This window comes from Lethenteron reissneri, chromosome 27 (assembly GCF_015708825.2).
Source record: "Lethenteron reissneri isolate LAM-NWPU_2019-01 chromosome 27, ASM1570882v1, whole genome shotgun sequence".
Lineage (NCBI taxonomy): Eukaryota > Metazoa > Chordata > Hyperoartia > Petromyzontiformes > Petromyzontidae > Lethenteron > Lethenteron reissneri.
This window is the reverse complement of record NC_083805.1, coordinates 3,716,745-3,742,615: the sequence shown is the minus strand read 5'-3', so window position 1 is coordinate 3,742,615 and position 25,871 is coordinate 3,716,745. Positions and strand designations below refer to the sequence as shown.

The window sequence follows — 25,871 nt, the reverse complement described above, 5'->3', positions numbered from 1 at the left end:
CCACAGTGACCACGCCCTCATTCGTATTACCCCACTAGCCCCCCCCCTCGTCCCCCCCCCAACTATTCCCCCCTCCCCTCCAAAAAAACAACATTTTAACACCGCCCCCTCACCTCACCCCCCCCAGCCCAACCCCCTCACCCCACCCCCCCAGCCCAACCCCCTCACCGCCACCGCACCTCCGACACCCGCGGACGTGACGTCACCGCGATGATGACGTACGGCCGAGCTCGCCGTGTGGTCCAATCAAAAAGGCAGGAGCGGTGGAGCAACAGCAGCAGCTGCTGCTGTTGCCCCCCCCCCCGCTAGCCCCTCCCTCGCACCCCCCCACTAGCCCCCACGCAGACCACGCCCCCCTCTTGTGAAGCTCCGCCCCTTCGGACACTCGCAGCAGCTGGCTCGCTCCACCCTCCTCCCACCCAAACCAAAGACAAAGATCCCCCGTGTAGCCTTGACAAACTGTTGGGGCAAGTGCTGTTAGCAAGCACCTATGAAGACCGCAACGGCACAACAACGAGGGAGGGGGTGGGTGGCCAACACCACTCCCGGCCGCCTTTGTCTCCCATCCCCCCACATTGATTGAGTGATGTTTACACACCGCACCATGTTACTCATTTGAGTCTGAGCCAACTTAGGTGGAGGCCCACCCCCGGTGTTGGGCGGCCGTGAGCGGTCCGGGGCGGGCGGGCGGGGGGAATCGAACTCGGGAAGCCGCTTTCGTGGCCACAGCGCCTCTAACCCGCGAACACTACAAAGACCAAGGATACCCCCACACCCACCAGCCACAGTATAGCCTCGACAGACTCGGGGGGCAAGTGCTGTTAGCGAAGACCTCCTGATGAAGAACGCCCCGCCCCCTCACCACCAAGCTCCGCCCCCTCACCACCAAGCTCCTCCCCCTCACCACCAATCTCCTCCCCCTCACCACCAAGCCCCGCCCCATCACCACCAAGCTCCGCCCCCTCACCGCCAAGCCCCGCCCACTCACCACCAAGCTCCGCCCCCTCACCACCAAGCTCCTCCCCTTCACCACCAAGCTCCGCCCCCTCACCACCAAGCTCCTCCCCCTCACCACCAAGCTCCTCCCCCTCACCACTAAGCTCCGCCCCCTCGCCCCCTCGCGGGCCCCGCCCCTCGGCCCCAAGTTGTTTTTCTCGGCGCTCCGCTCGCAGCCTCCAGCAGAGTGGAGCGGCGCTCTTGGCAGAGCTCATCAGCATCTCATCAACAGCTCATCAACAACAACGACGCAGAGACAACCAACAAAGACTAAAGCCTGCTAACCCCCCCCCCCTAAAGCTATTCGAACGGCGGACCCAGCAAAGTGCTTGACGACGAGGACGAGGTTAGGACGATTGAAGTAATTGTTTTTTTTGTAGTAGTCGTTGCGAAGCGAAATTTGTTTAAAATATTAAAATTTCACGAACCTTGTTTGTGAGTATCTCACGCCGCCGAATCGCGCTGTTAGTGGAGCTGCTACCGTCTCTACCCCCCCCCTCCTCCTCCCCGGCGAGGTATGGACTGCACTTTGTTAAACATTGCACATTGTGATTTAAGCTGTTAACGAATTGCGTTTCTTTTGTGATGCCAACCCGTGCTGTTGTGCGGTAGCTGCCGGGTTCGTGATGCCCACTGGGTTGTTTTTCTTGTTTTGTTGTTGGGCTTGCAGTCGGCACGCATTAGATCTTCATCCTCCTACTCGTCATCATCGTCGTCCTCGTCCTCCTCGTCGTTAGTTATGGAGCTGCACATTCTCGAACATCGTCTGAAGATCGCGAGCATCGCCCGGGAGAGTCTTCCGCTGTTCACTCACGGGCTCGTCAAGCTCGCCTTCCTCACCGATCGCACTCGGTGAGTGAGACACCGGGAGACACGGGGGGGGGGGAGACACGGTGAGTGAGACACCGGGAGACACGGGGGGGGAGACACGGTGAGTGAGACACCGGGAGACACGGGGGGGGGGAGACACGGTGAGTGAGACACCGGGAGACATGGGGGGGGGGGGGGAGACACGGTGAGTGAGACACCGGGAGGACACGGGGGGGGAGACACGGTGAGTGAGACACCGGGAGACACGGGGGGGAGACACGGTGAGTGAGACACCGGGAGACACGGGGGGGGGAGACACGGTGAGTGAGACACCGGGAGACACGGGGGGGGGGGAGACACGGTGAGTGAGACACCGGGAGACATGGGGGGGGGGGGGGAGACACGGTGAGTGAGACACCGGGAGACACGGGGGGGGAGACACGGTGAGTGAGACACCGGGAGACACGGGGGGGGGGGGGGAGACACGGTGAGTGAGACACCGGGAGACACGAGGGGGGGGAGACACGGTGAGTGAGACACCGGGAGACACGGGGGGGGGGAGACACGGTGAGTGAGACACCGGGAGACACGGGGGGGGGGGGGGACACGGTGAGACACTGGGAGACACCGGGAGACACGATGAGACACGGGGAGACACTGTGAGACACGGGGGGGGGGAGACACGTGGGGGGGGGGGGGGTGGAGACCCGGTGAGACACCGGGAGACACGTGGGGGGGGGGAGACACGGTGAGACACGTGGAGGGGGAGACACGTGGGGGGGGGGAGACACGGTGAGACACCGGGAGACACGGTGAGTGAGACACGGGGGGGGGGGGAGACACGGTGAGTGAGACACCGGGAGACACGGGGGGGGGGGGGAGACACGGTGAGTGAGACACCGGGAGACGCGGGGGGGAGGGGGAGACGGTGCGTGAGACACCGGGAGACACGGGGGGGGGGGGGGGAGACACGGTGAGACACCGGGAGACACGGGGAGACACGGGGAGACACTGTGAGACACGGGGGGGGGGGGGAGACACGTGGGGGGGGGGGGGGGTGGAGACACGGTGAGACACCGGGAGACACGTGGGGGGGAGACACGGTGAGACACGTGGAGGGGGAGACACGTGGGGGGGGGGGAGACACGGTGAGACACGTGGAGGGGGAGACACGTGGGGGGGGGAGACACGGTGAGACACCGGGAGACACGGTGAGACAAGGGGGGAGGGAGACACGTGGGGGGGAGACACACGGTGAGACACCGGGAGACACGGGGACCCGGTGGGACACGGGCACACGGGGGGTGACACGGGTTCCCGGTAGAACACAGGGGGGCGTTGAGACGGGTACCCGGTGAGACACGTGGGGGCGACACGGTGAGACACGGGTACATGGTGGCGTTACACGTGCCTCGGGTGGGACACAGGGTGGGGTTGGGGGGGGTACACGTGCCCCCAGTGAAATATGGGGACCCCGGTGAGACAAAGGGGATACCGGAAAACTTGTTTTAAAATCCCGGGCATTTAACGGTCTGCATTTTGGTTACCGTATTCAACCTGTGACGCAAACTCCGTCAATTCGATAAAGGATAACTTGGACGTGTCACTTGCACCGTGATGCAACGCTTGCACCGAATACGGGCCGCAAAAACCTTAACGGAACTTGTTAAATGCCCCAGTGAAAATTAATTAAAGGAACAGTGCCTATCTCATCACGCGTTGTTCACCCATCTCCTGCGACCCCCAGTACCTTGGAGTTAACTTCTTAGTGCCTGGCCTTCGAACCTTAATTGGAACTTGCAATGCCCCCCTTTTGCAATGCGGTGCAGTCACTTACATATTGCGCTTGCTGCAGCTTCGATTCGCGATCTTATTAGCACGCGGCAGCCGATAAAAACTACATAATCTCGTGCCTTCTTCGAATCTCAAAATCGGATTTTACGTGTGTCGATACTGGAGGAATCCGATGAGCGATAAAGCTCTTTTTGCACAGGTGTCCAGTAATCTGGTAGTGCAATCGTTGGCGCGTGTTGCAAAACCGCGACCAATGTTAATCATGATTTTCTACCCATTTTATTTTTTTGTTGTACAGTTTCTCAGTACCGAGTCACCCAACAAACAAGCGCACACGAAAAAACACACCACGAATCATTGTTACTGGCCGGGCAAACTGCTATTGACTTAAAACATAAAAACCCGCAACGTTTATCGGTGTCGATCTCAAACCGCGGCGCTAATCGGAGCTTAGAACCCCCCCCCTCCCCTGCATTAACAAATACCGAACCATCCAGAAGCTTAACTGGGACCTAACCCCTGCACAGCTGTTGGCAAAGCCTCGACCTCTGCACATAATTAATGATTGCACCCCCTAACTCCTGCCCCGTTTATGAGTATAACATAAAAAAAGCTCATAAAAATTCGCATCCGACCTATTGTCAATGCTTAACGGTATTACCTGCTGCTTGAAGGCATCTTCCACAGGGTTGTCGGCCAGAAGGTTTGTTCGACCATACTTCGCCCCACGCTCGTCAATGCGGGATTTTTTTTGTTCGCCGTAGCAGCGAATCGAACTCGGAGCGGCTTTTCAGAGTCCCAGAAAATGGCCCCACAAGTCCTGCCCGGTCCCTTGACTCCGACCACTCCGCTTGGCCACCGTTTCCTATGCCCAGAACTCTTAAATATCCAGCAAATGTCGGGCCTGTTGCTGAACTCTTCACCTACACACCCCGCCCTGACCTCGCGCTGACTCTGAACACCGACCTCGAATCGTTTAGCGGCCGGTCATTCGCATTCTCAAAAGTCACAGCCGCATAGGGCTGTTGCCGGTTGCATTCACGTACACTGCTGCTCGCGTTATAACCGCATTGGGTCTGCGTGGTTAACTTCCAAACAATGTTACACCGCGACCCCCATTGGGTTTATGCGGTCACAATCGCGTTCATTTAGTTCCAGTGAAATTGATTTCCGTGGCTGCGTTTACGTGTCGTATTAACTACGTCACGTTTGGTTTTGTAGTAACCCTGCAAGCGTTGCATAGTAATGTAGAATTCCCATACCTTGTAACAATAAAGAGAAATAATCCGTACGGGTGTTTTTCAGTCCGCTACTGAATGGTTATCTGACCATACTTCACCTAGCTGGTCAATGTGGGTTTGAAGGGTAGGTTCGAGGATCAGTTAATGTCACTTACCATTGATGTTAGCCATGGTCTTAAATCAACTTAACCCCCCCCCCCACCGGGACATAGAACCCAACTTATTATTGTACCATATTTGCGTTGAGTTCTATCATTAACTTTGGAACACCGTGAAATGCAAATGTTCTACGTAAGACAAACATCACAATGGTATACACCATAATGTGTTAATTGCGGCCATTTGATTCATGCCGGACTTGCGCCATTGAATCGGAATATATATTTATGCTGGAGGGAATTCTTTAAGCTAAGGTGTTGGCTACCCTCTCAAGCAGGGCCCCAGGGTCTTCAATAACAACCCACCAAAAGCCCTTGCACAGCTACTGCTGCAACAAGATGCTATGTGAATGATCTGGTAAAACAAAAATGCCACATTCGTCAATGACATGCCAGCGTCATATTATTGAGTAATATTAATGACGTGTTTTTTGTTATTTGTCCTTGTGTACTCCTGCCAACACATGTCCTTAGATTTCACATGCCAGCGAATCATGTTATGAGAACTGCTGTTATTCCTTCCTACGGTTGTTGTTGTGTTGTTAGGTACTGTGTAGAGTATTCATGAAATTGTGGCACAACTTTAAATCCCCCACTGCCTTGGCCTTTTGAACCCAGCATGCCAGTGGGCGGCAGTGGCAAGCATTGCTTGCAGAGAAGGGGTGCATTAGAACGTAAGGTGGTGGTGTCGGTGGGGTGCAACTTTGACCTGTACGGTGACTGGTCAGAGGGCATGAGTCCACTGGGCACACGTGTGGCAACCCCATCAATTCCACCGGCCACCAAGCGACGAATCTTCTTCCTCGCTGCCTTCTTTGCCCATATCCAGCCCCCCAGTGTCTTTACCTGGCTTTTAACCGCGTGGGGGGGGGGCGGTTAATGTATTTTTGCAAGTTATAGGTCAGTGTGTGTATTGATGGTAAGACTGCCAATGGACGAGGCAGAATGCAAGTAGAACCATAAAAAAAATTCTCCCCCAGCAACAACCCACACGAGATGAGCAATGTTTAGTAATAAAAAATAAATAGCCGCATCGAGCGCCGTGTGGGCGTGTTTGTGGGTAGCGTGACTTCTGCCCATATATATTTTTCGAGTTAATCTCAATTTAGATGTCTGCGTTAAAAAAAAGTGCTTATTTCTACGTGCTGGCAGCTCAACGTAGACAATGACAGTACGAATACTCGTTGCACCGAGTAAGAGTTTGATTTAGATATTTTTTCCCCTTCCAACAGCAAAGTGCAGATTAATTTATGTACTGTATGCAGTAAATACGTTTAGAAAGTATTGTTCCACGGCAGGAAATTAAAGTCAACCTTTCAGCTGACATTTTAAAAGACGTTAAGAGACATTCCCTTACATTCGTCATCTTCCCTGTTCGTGCTTTACTTTCAAATATATTATTTGTATGTCCCTTAAAGCAAGAGAGCGCGTCATGTGATGTGGATTAATTTCAGCTTTTTTCTGGTTAAAAGCTAATCCGTCACATTTACAAAATCCAACAAATTGAGTGAAAAATTAAAGGTCTGTTTTATTTCCCCCTCCCCACCATTAACTTGCATCTGGGAAGCATGTTTGTGTGACGACTCACCCGCTTGCTATCCTCGCTGCCGAGTCGGAAAGGTGGAGTCTCCACGCATTGGCCAACTTTTCAAATGTCGATTTTCCGTTTTTTGAGTTGGCAGCCAGATTTCCCGACCAGTTGCGGACTGCTCACCACCTTAGGTTCGATTTTTCATTGTCGTTCACGAATTTAGTTTTTTTTTCTTGTTGCAAGGCGAACGTGAGTGGAAATATTTGTCGGTTTAAAACCCCATTCGCATGCTAAAGTATTCGGTCGGTCAACTTGGTAAATCCATTGGTTCATTAAATGTGCAGCCTTGTAGAGGTGATCGGGAACAATACTTGAAATGTTAACGTAATCTTCACCCAATTAATGAGAAAACATTGACAATGACCAACGCAGGTAATAAAGGGCTTTGCTTTGTTTGACTTTTTTTTTGCTCTAACAATGTACACCTCTAACACGCCGATTGTTTCAATTGGAAGAGGTTGGTTTATTGTCGCTGTGATATCTTTCAGCAGTTGAGCCCTGGGTTTTTGTTGTTGTTGAAGCTATAAGAGATGCATGCCTTATTCTTGCAGTGATGTGAAGGATGGGCGGTGGGGGGTGGTTGTTACGTGATAAACACATTTAAAGTTTTATAGTGTGGAGATAAATATTTGCACTTTGGCTTCGTTTTCTATGTATGTCAAATCCGCCGGCAATAGCTTGTGTGCCGTGAGCCCAAGGAAGTTGAACATGACATCGGGAATATTATGGATACGTTCGTTTGATTGGCAGCCTAATACAAGTTTGATGTCGAGGTCGGTTAGAAATTAGAGGTGGTGGTTTAAATTCAACAGAAGCTTAAATTGTAGATACGTGGAGTGGGTGCTGTTGTTTTTAATAAGCAAGTCTAATAAGCAGCTATATATAGCTGTAATGTTAGATGGGGGGGGGGGGGTTGCTGCTATGCAGGCTATTTTTTCCATCTGGAGAAAAGTATTTCTCGCTGTATGCTACTGATGTAATAACCTGTACGTGTTTCCCAAGTGTTACAAAGTACGTGTTTGTTTTTTTGTGGTTCGGAATACATTCCTACAATTTTTCACTATAAGAAGGGCTTTGTACATGGAGCATTCTTTTCTAAAATTCCACAAAGCAGCTGCATGGTGCTTTTATAGAAAAAATTTTTAGGTAGTTTCATTCGGTTACTAAATATGTTGCACTCGATGCTCTAATAATCCTGATTTTTTTAAACCTACTTTTATTGAAGGTGGTGTTGGGGAAAGGTTATTCTGTTTGCTGTGCTCATCGGAGTGTTCTTGAACTCGCATCGCGAGCTGTTTTTGATAAGTTCGTTACTAAAGATGTGCGCCTAATGGTTCGTGTTCCGTCTGATTTTATAACGCGTTTTCTGTGCGTTGATGCATTGTGTAGTTTCACGTCCAGACCGTCAATTACGGTCGTTGCGGAAATTTAAGTTGGTGCTATTGTCACATTAAGTAATTGAAGTGGCACATTTTTTGTTAATGAGGTGTTGGCATTTATGTGTGTGTATGTGTGCGTGTGTCTTTCAGGTGTAAGTTTTTCAGTTTGACGGAAACACCGGACGACTTCACCATGATTGTGGATGAAGAAGGATTTAAAGGTAACCATTTTTTTTTAACAAAGCCAAGCTTGTAGCACTATTTATTTGAACTAAATGTTTGCCTTTTCTTTTACTGCCCGCATTTCACCTTTATTCTTGGAATCGTCTTAATGTAATTGTTTTTTTGGCAAGTTAAACCCACACTCCCGCTCCCCCACTGCGGGGTATCCATCATAACCGTAGCGTAAGATACCAAATGGTAATCGTCCCGTCTTTTTTTCTCTCCGGTGTCGCGACCAATTTATTCAACACGGGAACTCCTCCTCCTCCTTCGTGATTATCAAACCCTAAAAAGGTTACGACCACTGATGTCACTACTACGACGATAATATCTTAACACGGGTGACATACACAGAACTGGTTGCATCAGCCGCCCTCTCCACTTCTCAGGATTGAAGGGAAGATTCTTGCTCTGCAACCGGAGGGGTGGGGTGGATGGGTTTGGGGGGGTCGGTGGGGTGGGTTGGGGTTAGAGAGTGCAAGCGAGAGGGGGGTTTTCGGGGCTTTACACGGAATGTGCTTGTGCCATCAATTCTCTCCCCAACCCGACCCTGGCCCACTCCCGTCGCCACTGCTACATTATTACACGGGTGGCACAGCGAGCAGGCAAGGGTGGAAGGGGATTCTTGTTTTCCCCTTCGGGCGACAGCATTCCTCTTGGCAAGGAGCAGCGCGCTCTTTTCTTGCACGTTTGGCCCGCTCGAGAGAAGCACGCGTTCATATTGACGTGCGACTTTTCGAAGGCGATTGATTAATTTACACGACGGCGGCTAATCAATCCTAAGCACTTTCATCATCAATTGTCGCGTTAGTTTGTTTATTTACGATAAAAAAATTACTGCAATGTGGGTAAAAGGTGGGAGGAGGTGGGTATATGCAAATAATATATACAAACATATCGTTTGATAGAATCTGTTGCACATTTACATCGCTGTTGAAGGTGAGGGCCCCCCCTACTCCCTCACCGTGGGTGGTGTTGTTTAACCATACTTCACGCTTGCCAGCACGGGGGGGGAGGTGAAGGTGGGGGAGCGTAGATTTTGTAGCTGAGTACAGTGCAACGGCGTTTGCTACGCTCGCTCTGCTGAAAAAAGTAAAAGAATTTGAATTGTAGTCTTAACAGTTTTGAATGTAGTCTATATTTAACCCATCTTGACATATATATACACCCCCTTCTGCTTATGAAACATACCAACAACTACCAACATAGAGTGAAGTTGCAGTGGGTGTGTGTGTGTATCCTTGCCATTCGCTACTTGGTGTTTCTAAAGGGGGCGGTGGTTATAGTGTAGTTTGATGTCTCTCGAGAAAGAATTCTGGCGTCGTTGGGCTGTGACCGAGTTATTAATAAAGTTACATCGATCAAGCTTCAAGATGGTTCACGTTAAAGCAGTTGCCATGTTAGAATATAATTTTAACGTCAGTGGTGTTCTGGTCTTGTTCATTTATGTGTTGTGTGTATTGGTAAACGCTCAGCGCCACCCTCAAGATGTTTTGCATCGCCCGGGCTGCCTTCGCTAGGGAGACCGCTGTTTATTTGTGTCCTAGTTATGCACGGCTTGCAGTCGCTCGCTCACATTTCCCCAAACATTTATAGACTTTACCCCAGGCAGCTATTTAGGTCTTCATATGTATGGAGTGTATATGTTTCTTGGGAAGCACAAATGTTTTCTTAAAAATCGGTAATCGCTGTCCGTCCCTCGTATCGGTAAAGGTTTCACTGCGTTGCTCTGTTACGGAACTGCTCAAAGTTATTTTTTGCGAGCGAAACTTTAGCGGTTGTAGCACGATGTATTATTTTTCTACACGCAAAACATTTCATTTCCCCCGCCCCCCCACTCGAGGAGTCTTGCTCTGATGAATTATTTTCAACAACTGGAAGATGGAATTGGAAGTTGTTCATCTCCATGTGGGAAAGAAAAAAAAACGTTTGAGTCTTGATAATGGCTTACATAGTCCTTGTGTTTCAGAATCAACATCTGTTTTCATAAATAACGTTGGGCACGTTTTAAAAATGCTAAATGTTGCACATAAGCGCTGCAGAATGCTGTTACTGTACTCCATAGCGTCTTGGGTTTGTGAATTGTATACAAGCAAATATAATTTAACTCGACTAAAACTAAACAAGTTTTTATTTTACCAGGTAAGGCCCTCTGAGCTGTCTAGCTCTTGTTTCAGAAGCGACCTGTCCGCCACAAATGATAGCTCAACGAAGTGGCGGCTTATCGTGTGGAAATCTATAGCAGCAGCCAAATAGTCTAAACGTGTGATGTTGATTCTAAATGTGGAGGGTTAAAACTGGACGCCCCGGAGAAAAATCCACGCAACCACGAGGAGAGACATGCAAACTCCCAAATACGCAGCAGGCGTCGGGGTCGGGATCGAACCCACGACCTCCTGTATTGCAGGCGAGGTAGTTAACATCTTGCCATCTTGGTGCCAAGAATGTTGTGTTGACCTTGATGACTTTGGGTTGCAAAGGGCAACCCTGTTGTGTTCGTGTCATAGTACGTTCTGTTCGGCACTTCCTTGATCTATAAATTATAATTACAGAAGCGTACCTTGCAAGTAACACTCTTGTCATGCATTACACTTGCTAAGTGTGTGCTTTTTATGATTGTGTTGCAAATCGTCTGATCTGTGACATGGGGTACTACGGCCAATTGATCTGAACGAACGACTCTTGTGGAATATCCCCAATGAAGCTTGCTGCCTCGGGGAGGACGTACGCTTAATAAAATGTGATTATATTTTTTGTTTTGTGCAATTTTTGTTCTTGACTGTAGCCAATCGAGTCCTTGATAAAACGTGTAATGCGAGCCCGTTGATTTGATTGGCTGTGGAGGCACGCTGTTGCGGGCTTTGCGATTGGCTGCCGTGGACCAATAGAGCGTCGACAAGGAGAGGGCTGCTGGGTTTGTTTCCAAGGGCTTTCCACTGTCGGATTTGCAGAGCCAGCAGTTTTTTTTAGGCTCTCAGATTCGATTGGATGGTAGTGGCTGGTTGTTGTTGTTGGTTTGGTTTGTTTTGCATAACTATAAAAATCCCTGTTTTATTTTCTTCATTATGTTGTAGCCTCCACCGGCTCCTATTTATTAAAGCTAGCCCAGGCCTTGGAACAGTCAACATTACGTTGGGCTTAGCTGTGTGGTAGCGTGCTTATGCAATAGCTCGATAAGTATGTTTTTTTTAAATCTCGGATAAATACCAGCTTGTTGTGCAGTTGGCAGAACTGTTATATAGTGTCTTCTTAGATCCTTGGGAGTGCCCCCCCCACCCACATTGAATTGTTAAGCAGTGGAAGGTTTGTGAAATTAGTGGGGCCCGATTTCACCGTTTTGAATATTTAATGGGTGTTGCCGTTTTTAAAAACCTGAAATGTAATTTTGCGCAAAATAATGAAGGTTTTGATTGGCAATGCAATTATTCTTTTAGCATTATTACATTTAAAACATTTCGGCAAATGTGTTAATTACCGCAGTTGCAGTCACTCTCTGAGCCCATTAATTATTTAAGCACCGTTACAAATTTCTGCTCAAGTAATTAATTCCACCTTTAGTTATTAGTCCTTTTGGTATTCTACCCTAATGTTAAGAAATCGTTGGGTGTTATTTTTACCCATTTTTCATACATCGCTATCACTGTCACGGCGTGTTCTTTTGTCTAGTTGCTTGACTTTTTAATGGCTTGCCTCACATTTTAATTTATTCTGGAATTTTGTAATGCTATATTTGTTTTATTCCGTTAAGCACTGTTCAGCATTCGAGCGAAAAACATACAATCGTGTTTCCAGAATCCGCTCCCTATAACAGTCACGGGCAATACATCACGTGGGGGTTAACAGGCGAGCTCGTTTCTACCCTTGGCATAGCTATAACGCGGCCACCACTAATTAAAATTAAGTAATCACGTCCCAGCGGAGACATCAAGAACTGTTAAATTGTTTGTTGCGGCCAGGACGAGCTGGGGGAGGTTTTTGCGCTCCCGTCAATTGGTGGCATCTCCGCTGTTGCCGGGCAGACACTTTGTTTGGTGGCCACATGCGCGCCCAGGGGATCTCCACTTTACTGCGCAGAAAGAAAGTGGGGAGGGATGATTTTTTTCTTTCCCCCAGCTATTTTGCACCCCCCCCCCCCCAGCCAGCCTTTTTCTCACTCGCACACAGAGGTCGCAACCGGGTACCCGATACCTGTACCCTACCCGATACCTGGCTTACCCGTACCCAGCCGGTACCCGTACCCAGCCGGGTACGGGTACCCGTTTGCGACCCTGGTGCAGCCGGGTACGGGTAGGCCGTGAGTCACTGGTGAGTAACCGTTTGTCACTCATTTCTGGTAGGGTACGGGTACGGGTAGGGAACGGGTACCCGTACCCGGCCGGGTACGGGTATGGGTACTCGTTTGCGACCCTGGTGCGGCCGGGTACGGGTACGGGTAAGGAATCAAAACCCGTTTGCGACCTCTGCGCACATCACCGGCACCGCCGCATCGGAGGTTGCCTCAGAGGTCGTTGCCGAATATGCCCTGCAGATGGTAGCGGCGGGGATTGTTATTTTTTTTCTGAAAACCTTTTTGGTGTTTGAACAAAAACAACTGCCTTCTTTTGTATTTGTGATGTGTTTTTTGTCAATAGATTGTAGGGGTAAAAAAAATTCTGACCCGTTTTTACAGTGTCTTGAACCGTGCAATTGAACCCCAATGTTTACTTGTTAATTGCTAGAGCATAATCGGGTGAATGGTTTTCATTGTATGTCTTTTGTTGCTTGTAAATGGCAGATTTAATCTCAGAAGGGAACAAATATATATTGGTCTTGGCAAGAATCTTACGTGTTTATTCACGTTTGGATATTGGGATGGGGGGGGGGAGGTTTGAGTGGCCAAGGACTGGAGTGATTCTTTTTTTTTATTCAGGAGTTTATATTTGAACCTGGACGTGGCGTGAAGCCAGCTGAGCTTTTCAATGGTATTTTTGAGCCCGGTGATAAACTAAATCTGTACAACATGTTTATTCCAATTTTGACTTGATTTTGTAATTTTTTTTCCAATGATGAATGCTTTCCAGTTTTAAGAGTCCAACGGTTTGGAGCGTTTACTATTTTTGTCGCGATAAACTCCAGCTGTCTGATGTCTGTACGTATGTTGAACTTCTTTCGCACCGTGCGTAGCCAACCATGCTAATCGGAGGTAATACGAGAACTCGTCAAAAGGTTACAACCAAGCAAACCGTCGTCGTCGTCTTCATCCGAAATAGTTATACTTTTTGTTTAACGCAGGTTTTAACGTTTTTTATTCTCTCGTGGAAACGCACAGAGCTGCCGGTGTCAGAGCGGCTCAGCGTGGAGGACGCCACGTGGCTGGCGCTCAACGTGGTGTCGGGCGGAGGACACAGCCCCAACTCGCCGGCCGTGGGCGTCACCAAGATCGCAAAGTCCGTCATCGCTCCGCTTGCCGACCACAACGTCTCCGTGTTCATGTACTCCACGTACCAGACCGACTTCATCTTGGTGAGATTGCTGTGCGTGCGTGCGTGAGCGAGCGAGAGTGCCGAGTCTTTGTCCTGTAGTTTGTTGACCTCCCCCTGTACCGCACCTCCGATTTGGCAGGGTTGGCTACGTACGGTGCGACAAGTTGAACATACGTACACACGGAGTCGTCTCACCTGCCTGCTTGGGCTTGCGCGAAGTTAAACGGGGGTCGGTGGATTAGTCGAGGTTTTTGCGGTCGTCTGGCTCTGCAACTGGGTCATTGTCTCGTCCACACGTTGGTGTATTCCCGAATGTGTGCAATTGAAGAAATGGAAATGTGCGTTGGCCACATTTTCTCGTTCTGGAAACGACCCTTGGATTTTGACCAGCTCCCTGACAACTCGTCATGTTGTCTTGCATAATATGAATTTTTTATATATATTTTTTAGACATTCTTAGCAGATGAATTGAAAAATGCTTTGGTTTTTAAGTATGAATGACAACGATTTAGTGTGGTGACCTTTTTATAAGGACTATTAATACGTGTCGGCTTTATTTTTATGGTAGGTGTTGTAACCTTAAAAAGGCCGACTCAGAATTCTTACGTTTCGTTAATTAACATTTCACTGTCCTTGCATTTATGTCAATAATGTAAAATATACATAAAAAATGTTTTAAAGGTCTTGCGTATGAGGCATGACTTTTGTAAAAACAAGTTAAAAAAAACAGCTCGCTCCCTTTTATGTTTAGTGCGCTTGTGTCAAAAGGTAAGTTAGTGTGAGTTTCACCGCTGTGTTTGTGCCAAATTACATTTTCGCTCAAGTTTTGCACATGTCAGGGCAATGTCCCAATTTGCTCTCTGGCTTTGGCATCTTCTTCGGAAAACTAAAAGGACTGCCGATTTTCTTCAACACTCCCAAGTCAGAATGACGTTGGGAATGTGTTGCCCGATAACAGTCGATCACAATCAAGCAACCGAAGGAATCGGGTTGTTTACGCTAAAAGAAATAAGCGTTAAGTGTCAAACGGAGACCCGTAAAATGATGTTGCTTCCTTAATGAATAATTTTAAGTCAACACTCTAATCTGTGCGAGTGGCTGCAATAGCAGCGTGGCCTTGTCCTGAAAAACATTTTCTCCTCCTTCCACCCCCCTCTGAGTCATAATTGTAATGCACAGCACGCGTTTACGATGGATGTTAATCGGTATATTTTTTTGTACGAAACGCAGGTGCGTGAGCGAGACCTCCCGGTCGTGATGCATGCCCTCTCCACGGAATTCGCCATTTTCCGTGAGATTGACGGCGAGGTGGTGGCTTTGGATGACACCGTCATTGTCAACGGCTTCGTGAAACCTAAAAGTGGTGGGTTGTCTCCGTATTTTTCTCGATAATTTGCAAGTAACATTTTTTCGTTAATCCTTTACGGACGCCCAACGTTTTCCATTCGTACGAGCCTCTCGCGTTTTGTTCCCCCCCCTGCCGTGCGTCCGACATGCAGTGAGCAGGCCGGTCATCCACCCACTGACGTGCCCCGTTAACCAGTTCTGCGTGACGAGCCTCGACCCCACCACTCTGCCACTCATCACAACTCTTCTCATGGACATCATGTTCTACTCGGGAAGGTACGTGGCAGGACGCAAATGAGGCCCGGCTGTTTTCGCTTCGCATTGGGTATGTGTGTGTGTGTACGTTTAACTTTTTTCGCACTGCACGTAACCAACTATGCTCATCAGAGGTACCGGGGGGATGAACAACAAACTAAAAAGCAGTTCTAAAGAAATGAGTTCTCAATTGAAATCGAATTTTTTTAAGAAATGCTTTTTGGTCTGGTTATTTTGCCTGGTGTCACCACCTGCGATAAAAAAAAATTATGAACTCAAGTTTACATCTTGAGTCGCGAGTGCGAAGTGACATAAAATGTGCAAAAGAATTTAGTTAAATTGTGTTCAGCGCCTGTAAACGAAGCTATTTTTCCGAACTAAACTTTTTTTATTTTACCAAGAAGGCCCACAGAGCTATATGGCTCTTTTTCAGAAGCGACCTGGCCACAAATGATATCTCAACGAAGTGGCTCATCATCACGTGGAAATATATAGCAGCAGCCAAATAATCTATAAACGCACGTCGATTCTAAATGTGGAGTGAAAAACCGGAGGACCCGGAGAAAAATCCACGCGACCACGGGGAGAACATGCAAACTCCAAATATATACAGCAGGCGTCAGGGATGGGATTGAAACCACGACCTCCTGTATACCAGGCAAGGTGGTTAACATCTCGCCACTACTGTGACTGCTGTACTGGCGCTGTTCTTGTTCCCGTATTCCGTGTAAAACCCGGCGTCTGTGTTGACTCTAGAGTGGGTGTGCTACAGAACTTGTTTTTTTTTTATTCCCACTCATCTTCTTAAGGCCAACTTTTTCTACGCTCCCACCCCTTGCCTCCCCCTGACGACAATCGGGAGTAAGCTGTTTACAGGGTTGTCGTGTTCCTTTTTGCAGCGGCAAGGACTCCACGGCTGACAACGCAGATCGAGAACTCATCAAGTTTTTTTCCTTCTCCTTGATCGAGGGCTACATCTCCCTGGTCATGGATACCCGCACACTACAAAGGTGATAGATTATTTTTAATTTAGATTTTCTAATTTAGACGGTGTTTGTAGCGAACGCTAGTACCAGCGACGACGCTATGTTGATGTAGTTATTTCGCGGAAATGCTTGTGTTTTTAAGGTCTTGCCGTAGTTTGAAGCATTTAAAAAATATTGATTTTAAAAGTCATGGCAAGCCCTTTGTTATTGCCAGGAAATTTCTCCTGATGCCATGTGCGGCGACAAAATTATGCTGCGAGCTCGGTTTTGACGCGTTAATTTGATTCGTGCGTGTTTGGTGAAAAAAAATCTGTAGGTTTCCGAACAACCTGCTGTTCACAAGTGCCTCGGGGGAAGTGTGGAAGATGGTGAGAATAGGCGGGCAGCCTCTGGGTTTCGGTAAGTTTGAGCGCCGTCTGCCAAACTCCAAACCTCATGCACTTTCCCGCACCTCCGATTAGCACGGTTGGCTACGTACGATGCGAAAGAAGTTCAACACACATACGTGCAACGAACATCCCTTCATTGTAATCCACATTCATGCACCCGCCTCTTGTACATTTAATTATGGAAGCGCCATCGTATATTAAACAATTTTGCCGAGCAAGTGACACTCGTGCACCTCATTACGTGATTGACTGCTAGCTACAAACATTAGTGTCTTGATGAATGTTGCTGTTATTTAATTTTGAGCCTTGTACAGTTAACGGAAGATGGATTAATTTTAAAAACTTCGTGGCCTGCCTCACGAGTGACACCTCTCTCTCCAGTTCTCCTTGTGGAATTAAGTTGGCTATCCCCTCCCCTTCCCCTTGTAGTTTGCTTGTGCTCAAAGGGCACATTTTGCAACTTGCTGTGTTTGCAAGAGTTAAATGTCTAGCGGGGGGTGTGGGGGGGCATTCAAGTGTTGTTGCTGCAATGTCTGCAAAGATTTTTTTTTCTCTCCGCCTTCTTAAAACACTTCATTAAATGGTCTTGTCAACAAGCTATTAAGGTTGCATTACCGGGTTTAGCATTGGGCAAAAGGATTTTTGCACATCACAGGGTGTGTAACAAGTCCGTAACTGTGCTCTCCTTATAAGCTTGCAAGCGCCGGGTAACAAAAAAAAACATGTTTTTGGTTTTTATTTTGCGAACATTTAATGGCAGGTCACCGAGACTGTTGGGGGTGGGGGGGGTGTAATGTATCCACCTTCGCAAGTGAACAAATTGCTTTCCACCCGACTCGGTCACGTGTAATTGGGTGCAATTGCCCTCGTTTGCATCTGGGGGCAGTGGAAATGTTGTATCTGGAGCGTTTTCTGCAAACCAACAGCGCGCTCGTGTGTGCGCTGTTCCGTCTGTCTAAACGGACGATGAGTCGGCATATTTGCATGCTAGCGGTGATAATGCTTATTTTGTAGGCGTGTAAAAGCTTTTGTAGGAAATTACCCCGTTGTCTCCCAACTGTGTTGTACAATTCTACACGCGTGTTGTGCCGGTAAATCTTTCATTGCTTTTATGATGACATCTGAACGGATTATCAACTGTGACATAGTTCAAATGGACAGCTAGTCCTGTTGAAGATGACTGTTTTTTTTATCATACCAGCGTGTGTCACGTCTGAACATTATATCCTTGAGCAGTCGTTGAGATTTTTTAGTTATTTTTTAACAGAACTTTGAATTCCCCCCCATTAAAAAAAAAATCTGAAACAAGTTACGTCATTCTTTTAATGGCCTTGAGCAAATTTACCGGGCCTCTCTTGGGCAATTAAAAGCTTTTGCGTTAGGATGTGACCCAGTTGAAACTCTGTTGGGATTCTGCGTAACCGTTTGTGCCTTGTTGTCGCGGGCAAACGCACGCGTACAGGATGCGCCGCCAACTATTTTTTTTTATGGTGCCAAATGTACGTTTGCCGCTTATACATTCACATGTGGCAGCAAAAACGAATGTTCGTGCGTTTTTTGTTTTTAACTTTTGCAGACGAGTGTGGCATCGTGGCCCAGATATCGGAACCGCTCGCCAACGCAGACATCTCGGCCTACTATATCAGCACATTCAAGTTTGATCACGCTCTGGTGAGTTTGAAATCCACTCCACAAAAAAAATAATGTTGCCGCTGCATTTGCGATTTTGGCACGAGAGTGTAAATTACAATTCGGCTGCTATTATACGTTAGAATACACAACAAAGGTTCCTCATTATAGGTTTAAAAGAATATAAACCTTCAGGATATCACAAAAAAGGTTGGGTTTTTTTCCCTTTGTCCTCATTTTTCAGGTTTCTTAGCGGCAGGTTTTGGTGGTTAATTTATTTCATTATGAGAGGGGGACAATTGATGTGTGGGAAATTGACCTGGCGTTGACTTGGGCTGTCCCAGTTGCGCAGATGCTGCTGTAAGGCTGCATTTGTTTCTGGCTAGAACCCCGCATTACTCGGTGTTGGCTGACGAAGGCAGGCTTTGGCAGGAAAGTCGTAAAAAAAAATAAACTACTTAATTTCTGAAACTTTAGTTTCGAGCCTTGCTTGTTAACGGGCGCAGCTTGCACGAGGGAAAAAACAATTTTGAACGATTTTCAAAAAATATACACGGAGGTTTGTGTAGGGGAGGAAAAAAAGCACCCAACAGGTTTTAGCTGTTTACGCTTTGCGAAGCTCAAAGTGTGCAGATTTAAACGAGCATTTCGGAAGGACAGAGAGGGGCCTTTTTGCGCACAGTGGTTGTTTTCAAAACGTTACCACCTTTGAGTAAAAAAAACTCTTTGCCGCAAGGGTGTAGAGTTGCAAATGAGGAAAAATATAATCCTGTTTATCAAGTTTTCTCAAAAATATTATAACGGACAAGTGTTATGGCCTACCCATGACACTAAATGAACTTTAAGTAGAATGTAACCTTGATGCACCATTTGGTCGGTTTAGGTTTAAACTTAAGATGAGGAACTGATTTTTTTTTTACTTTGCATGACCTGTCCTTCATATAGTGGAACCCATTTAAAAACAACATGTACGCGCCTACCCAAGGAAACTTTAGCGTGATGCATGTTGTGCACCAATTCCTTTTTCAACTTTTTGGGGGGGGGTGCTTCTTCTGGGCTGCGTAGTGCCGTCCATTGGTTCCAAACCTATCCGTGTATGTCTCTACGCCTCTCCTCAAAATACAAACTTCGTGATGTTTTAGTCTTTCCTTGGCAATTGCGCATCTTAAAAGTAAATCGTAGGTGAGCAAATGGGTGGGCGACGCCCGAGTGCGAACCTAATCTCCAGCAATGTTGTATAACGTCGCAAAGTAGAGCTTTTCTGCTTGTTGCTCACACCATGACTTCTGCATTTCTTGCGTCCAGACCTGTAGCCGATTACGGGGGTCGGGAGGGGGTAGTGGGGGGATGGGGGGAGGCGCACCACGTTACCATTTGAACCTTTACAAATTAAAGTACATCATGCGGTTAATTAAGCAGGATCCATTAGGTGGAAAGCTGACTGTGTCAATTTTACGTTCTGATGGTTTAAAGCTCCCCCCCCCTCCTCCCCGCTCCTGGCTTATGCATGGTCAGCACTGTGCAGCAGTTTCATGGCAGCCCTTTGAAGCCAGGTCCGTCGGGCGTGCACTGTGCATTCGCTAACGATGGGTACACACACACACACGAGTGCGTGCGTGCGCGCCAGAGACCCCGTCTCATTTTTCCAGTGACGCTTCGATAACCTTTAGAACAAATTAGTTCAATTTTTGAAAGGAAAAAAACACTTTTCCCTGCTGTATACAATTTTTTTTGCCCTCCCCCCCACCCTCAATCCCCACCCTTTAAACGTAGATTCGTATCCCACATAGATGATGATGATGCAACCTCCAGTGATTCTACCATTTTGGATAGAAAATCATGAAAGCAACACCTGTTTCCAGTTCCAGACAACGGGAGAGTGCTTCACGGTCCATATACTTGTGGGCTTAAACGGGGTGCCAGCTTGTTTTGTGGTGGTGACACAACGCCGTAATAGTGACACAGCGCGCGGTGATGGTGATAATGAAGTCGGCTGGGCTTGTCCCGTGCGTGCCCGGGATTTTTGCCATTTCAGCAGCCCAACCCACTCCGTGTGTGTGCGCGTCCGTGGCTTGTGCTTCTCGCGCTCAGGGTTTGGACTTCCTGGCCGTGCCGTTAGGGAGTTCCTGCCTCCTCGGTTCACAGCGGCTATCGCGTGACTCCGGTTTTTCCTGAAGAAAAAAAAATGATAATGACGTTAACAGCTAGAACAAAGCTAATGGCTTTTTTTTTACTTTTTTAAAAATCCACATTCGGTTATTTATTTCAGGTTTTTTTTGCTGAGCTTGTGTGAAAGTAAATTTGTTGCTTCTTTATCTCGGATGGCTCGTATAGGGTTAAATCCACTGTGTTTAGTACTGTAAGCGTCTTCCACATCTTGAGGATAGGTGCAAGCGACATTGTCCAGTTTTCCCCGGTTGGCTTTTCGAGGTTATTAGAAATTAAAAGTGTTTGCTTTTACAAAAATTGACAGCCAAAAGTTTGCGATCGCAAGTGGCTCTATTGGGTTAGCGTTCAAGCTCACCGTTGAACAAAGTTGGCATTTTCCGCTTTTTAAGAATATGTACAAGCACCAGTGACTAGATTTTTTCAGTTGGATCGTAGGTCATCAACACAACTAAAACCCATGTTTCACCGTTTAAAATGGACAGCAAAACTTTTAATAAGAAAGTTTTTTTTTGGCTGTATCGTGTAAAATATAACTCGTTAAACCCGCCGCCACCAACCCGACGCAGCTAAATGAGTAAGGTTTGTCACGTAAACTAAGCGTGCCAATTAGTTACAACTTCAGGTTGTGTGTTGGAGAGTAAATTTTGAGTACGACGTATACGCTGGTGATTACAACATCCAGCTGCATTTGGCAATTTTTCCAGAATTGTGTAAAAAGTATAAAAAAAAAACCTAAACTCAATACAAATAGAAAGCACGTTGTTGGTGGTGGTGGTGGTGCAGCTTCACGCGGCTGCTCACTGTACCGCACTGTGGCCGGGCCCTGTGCCCCGCGACACGTGAGCCAATCACGGAGGAGATGTCCGGGTCGCGTTAACGCAGCAGCAGCAGCAGCCGTGGGCCCATCGTGGTGTGTTGGCGTTGGATGCCTACCAAGTTTTTTGTTGTTGTAACAAGCAGTGGGGGCGAGGCGGGCGGGTGGGGGGGCGAGGCGGGGCGGGTGGGGGGCGAGGCGGGCGGGTGGGGGGCGAGGCGGTTGAGGGTGGGGGGCGAGGCGGTTGAGGGTGGGGGGCGAGGCGGTTGAGGGGGGGGCGAGGCAGTTGAGGGGGGGGTTGAGGGAGGCGAGGGGGTTGAGGGGGGGGGCGAGGCGGTTGAGGGGGGGGCGAGGCGGTTGAGGGGGGGCGAGGGGGTTGAGGGGGGGGGCGAGGGGGGTTGAGGGGGGGCGAGGGGGTTGAGGGGGGGCGAGGGGTTGAGGGGGGGGGGTGAGGGGGAGGGGGGGGCGAGGGTTGAGGCGGTTGAGGGGGGGGCGAGGGGGTTGAGGGGGGGGGCGAGGGGGTTGAGGGGGGGGCGAGGGGGTTGAGGGGGGGGGCGAGGGGGTTGAGGGGGGGGCGAGGCGGTTGAGGGGGGGGCGAGGCGGTTGAGGGGGGGGGGGGGCGATCTGTCCGAGTGGCTTTGCAGATCTCGCAAAGATTGATTACGGATTGGCTGCTCGTTAAAAGTCAGAGGCCGTGTTTTGTTAATTTGAACCTGAAAGTAACTTAAAGTCTGCCAATGAACAGCAGTTTTGTGTCTTCGCGTTTACATTTACAGCTTGATAATCTCCCTGTCACTAGCTTGCGAGCGGTGTTTGTTTTACATAAGCGATTGCCAACAGTTTAACGCAGTCTTATGGATTGCCAACAATTTGAGTATTTAATACATAGCAAATGTTCGTGGTGTGTAGTTCTACTCTGTGTTAGAGATCTATTTTTTTCTTCATATCCAGTGGCTTTCTTTCCTGTACACAAAAAAAAAAATATTGAGAATGCAGGCAATACCTTTTTTCAGCACAGTGGATGGATAACTACTTGGCGAGCCCATAGATGTAATATAAATTTGTCTTTGGCATTAAGTGTTAACTCAAGTACGAACAGTGCATGATTTATGAGGCATATCACTTTCTCCACATTTTCATATTTGCACAGCTCTTCAGGATAGCGAACAATAGCACGGCGACTTCAGCTCACGTTGACATTTGGTAACCTTAGAATTATACAAGTTCTTACGAATGCGTGAAATTGTCTCGAGTGTCTTTAAGAGGTATCTGAAAAAATTTTTGCTGCGTATTGGAAATCATTGCCGAAGTCAGCTTACGCGACGTTGTAAACGTGTTTGGTCGGGCAAAGTACATGCACAGCCATTTTTTTGTCAATCCACTGCTGGATGAGGGCCACCACCCTGTGCCATTTGGAAGTATGAGTGTTATTTGGCCATACTTCCCCACAGCGGTCAGTGCAGGTCGGTGGCGCAGTGGTTAGTAGAGCTAACCCCACCGCACCTCCGATTAGCACAGTTGGCTATGTACCGTGCGAAAGAAGTTCAACGTGCATTGTGCAATGCGCTTTCAACCCGGCAACCAGTTATGGATTCCCGGCCAAGGCCAACTTCAGCGCAGAGCGATATCTGAACCAGTCCTGAGCACGACGATCCCTTTCCCCAATCCGCTCTGTCCGGCGTGGTGAAGTATGGTTCAAACAACCCCAACGACAGATGCATCCATGAGGGGGGGGGGGAGGCCTTCGACCAGAATGATTAGATTTATAAATTTCTATACGTAATTTTTTTGTCATTCTTTAATGCAATGCCTCGTCCCCTTTCTGTGTGTGTGTGTGTGCTGTGTAGGTACCAGAAGAGGATATCCAAAGCGTGGTATCCATGCTGCAGCTGACGCCGGCGGGACAACAGATAGCGTTACAGCTGTCGTTATCCATTTGGGAGGTGTGGGGCAGCCCCCTTTAGTTATGAGGGGGAGGGGGCCCTTGGGTGGGATGTCTGACAATGTGTGTTTCTGTGGGTGGGGGGGGGGTAAAGAGGTGGGGGTGGGGGGCTGGGGAGAAAGAGGAGTTGTTAGAAAAGCAATGGAAAGGTCAACCAAGCCATATTGGCTTCATGGAGACACTAAAGGAAATGTAGGAAATTATGTTTTCCTTTCCAATGTGCCAACACGATAATTCTCCCGTAGGACTGGTTTTGGTGCCGTGTTATTCGTCAATGGGAAGCGTCGAGGGGCTGAGGGCAAGCGGCAGGGGGGAGCGGGATCGGGTTGAAGAGGGGGGGGGGTGAGAGAGTAGGGAGGGTTTGACCCATTGTGTGTAGCGTGTGTGTGTGCGTGTGTGTGCGCCACGGGCATTTGCGCGTACACGTGATTGTCCCGTATGGAACGTATATAGAAGTTTTGAAGTACCTAAGCTACTAGGACATTGATGGCCTGCATTGAAGGTTTATTTATGAGACAGGTGCTCTGAAACACGTGGCGTCTTATTCCCTCATCAAGGGAACGCGTAAGTATATCGTCAGTCCGTTGTACGAAGACCTTCAATACATTTCCAGGATGGTGAAAACTGTCAGCCCAATACGGTGGCCACATTAATCTATTTAGTTCCATCGGGATTGGATGGAGGGCATTTGATGAACGTATCCAGTACCGCGCGGTGGCGCTTTGGAAAAATATCAACCTCTGCTAACTAGCTATAATTTTTCAGCGGCCTTGGTGTTATAATATCTCTTGAATGTCGATTCCGTACAGATTTAGAACCGCTTCCTTGTCACCAGTGCGCTTGCGGGCTGCTCTTATCGCGTCGTCGAGTTGGGTTTATACGGTCATTCTGACAACGACAACAACAACAGCAGCAAACTAAACCATCCTATCTTAACACCGTACGCCCGTCCGTCGTGGAATCATAATTTTTTTGTTAAATCTCTACGAACGGTTAGGCGGTTGCTTTTTTTGTTTGGGGGACAGCCTTCCAAATAAAATTGGCCTAAATGTTGCCGAGGGCTCTTTTCAGTTGGTGGAAGGGGGCGGTGGAGGCGGGGGGATCTTTGTAGACTCTGATTAGCTAGCTGGGGTAGGGGGGGGCTGGTGAGGCAGCTTTACGTCTGGACAACAAGCTGGGGAAGATGTTATTTTCCACTTTTTAGTTTGTATAAGCAAGCAAAAAATATTGAAGGGTACAAAGTGCAGAGAGAGGAGGGGGGGGCGCTGCTCGATTGGAGCATTTAACGCAAAGTCCCACGAACTGTCTTTTAATTTTTTTTACTCTTGCCGTTGTCCCCTAAGCACAAGAGAGCGCTGCTGCCACCGTCATCGGAGATGATGATGATGATGATGGAGCTTGAACTCTCTCCTCCTTTTTTCAAAATGTGAGCAGCCCCAAGGGGGGGGGGGGGGGCGGTGGCTGGGCGGGCAGGCGGGCGGGCAGGTGACCAAAGTGGGGCAGCAGTTGCTTCGTGAGGTTTACGCGATGATTCTCGGCTGCGCTTTTTTCCCCGCATCTCATCTCCGGATGTGAGACAGCCATTCAGGCAGGTAGTGATCCGCTACGTTTACCGTGCTAGTTTTACACTTTTTTTTTCATTTTGACGACGACAACAACAACAAACAAGAAAAAATCAAAAAAAAGCCACACTGTACATTTTGCTTATTGCTGTGATCAAATTGACAGTTTTAGGTAGAAATGTTTAGAATTATATAAGGTCAACACGCAACATACATTTAAAGTATTACATGGCAATAATGTGTACGTTTCATTTTCAATGGACGGGGGGGGGGGGGTAGGAATATTGTAAGCTTCTTGGTAAAGTGATGCTGCACTTTTTTAGTTTTTCCCCAATGATTTTTCGAGCTATGCTGGCCACCAGATGCATAACGTACATGACAGTGACCGTTGTTGAGCGTTGATGGAACGGGGAGGAGCCCCACGTCGTGGCTGATGGGCTGTGTAATTGTGGCGGTGCAGGCCTTTTAAAACGGCTATTGCCGTGCGTAGTACAAAAGTAGCAGATGTGTTTCGTGTGTGTGTGATGGCTACTCGTCAAAGCCTAAGGCCAGCAACTGGACTTTCTCACCTAATGTCATTTAAACTGATAGCTTGTTTTACGTGTGTGTGCGCGCGCGCGATTATATAATACTGTATATGATGTGTTCCACTCTTTAAGGAACAGTTAGAGTTAAGAAAGTGCCATACAGGTTAGATCGACTTTCTCGTAAGGCGTAGTTGTAGTCGTTACATTTGGGTGTTTGAGCCATCGTGTGTGTGATTTGGCAGCGGAAGTTGTGTCAAGTGGTTGAGACCAGGGGCTGAGAGTGCAGGGGGGGGGGGGCGAACGATTACAACTTTAAGATACTGTACTATGAAGAAAATTGCACTGTTTCATCCAGATGATAACCATCTGGACTTTTTTCAGCCGAATGTATTACCAGTAAAGGTACACTATTGTCTAAATAGTTGCTTTATTTGTTTAGAGTCTAAACGCCCTGTTTATTTAATTTCCAAAGAACTGAAAATTGCTGGTAGTAGTGTGATTTCTCATCGTTATGGTGTGCTTTATGAGAGCGAGCGAGAGAGAGAGGCGCGGTGGCTTTGTTGAAATTGCGTTTGCAATTTTATAAGACACGACGCAG

General features: G+C 48.1%; 1 protein-coding gene across 1 annotated transcript; it reads left to right on the top strand.

The window, feature by feature from the left end:
* The first annotated feature begins 1,187 nt into the window (after positions 1–1,187).
* LOC133348263 (cytosolic arginine sensor for mTORC1 subunit 2-like) lies at positions 1,188–23,206 on the top strand. Its single transcript, XM_061560983.1, has 10 exons — positions 1,188–1,511; positions 1,667–1,848; positions 8,120–8,190; positions 13,500–13,693; positions 14,884–15,016; positions 15,153–15,276; positions 16,155–16,265; positions 16,558–16,640; positions 18,207–18,301; positions 23,090–23,206. Exons 2-10 carry the CDS (start codon positions 1,736–1,738, stop codon positions 23,204–23,206), a joined length of 1,041 nt encoding a protein of 346 aa, XP_061416967.1. The 5' UTR covers positions 1,188–1,511; positions 1,667–1,735.
* The last annotated feature ends 2,665 nt before the right edge of the window (positions 23,207–25,871 follow it).

Bases quoted from the DNA above. Each gene is read 5' to 3' on its own strand.
- LOC133348263 (XM_061560983.1), top strand. From the start codon at position 1,736: ATGGAGCTGCACATTCTCGAACATCGTCTGAAGATCGCGAGCATCGCC. The intron at 1,849-8,119 runs GTGAGTGAGACA...TGTGTCTTTCAG, and splicing joins TTCCTCACCGATCGCACTCG to GTGTAAGTTTTTCAGTTTGA. The intron at 13,694-14,883 runs GTGAGATTGCTG...TACGAAACGCAG, and splicing joins ACCAGACCGACTTCATCTTG to GTGCGTGAGCGAGACCTCCC.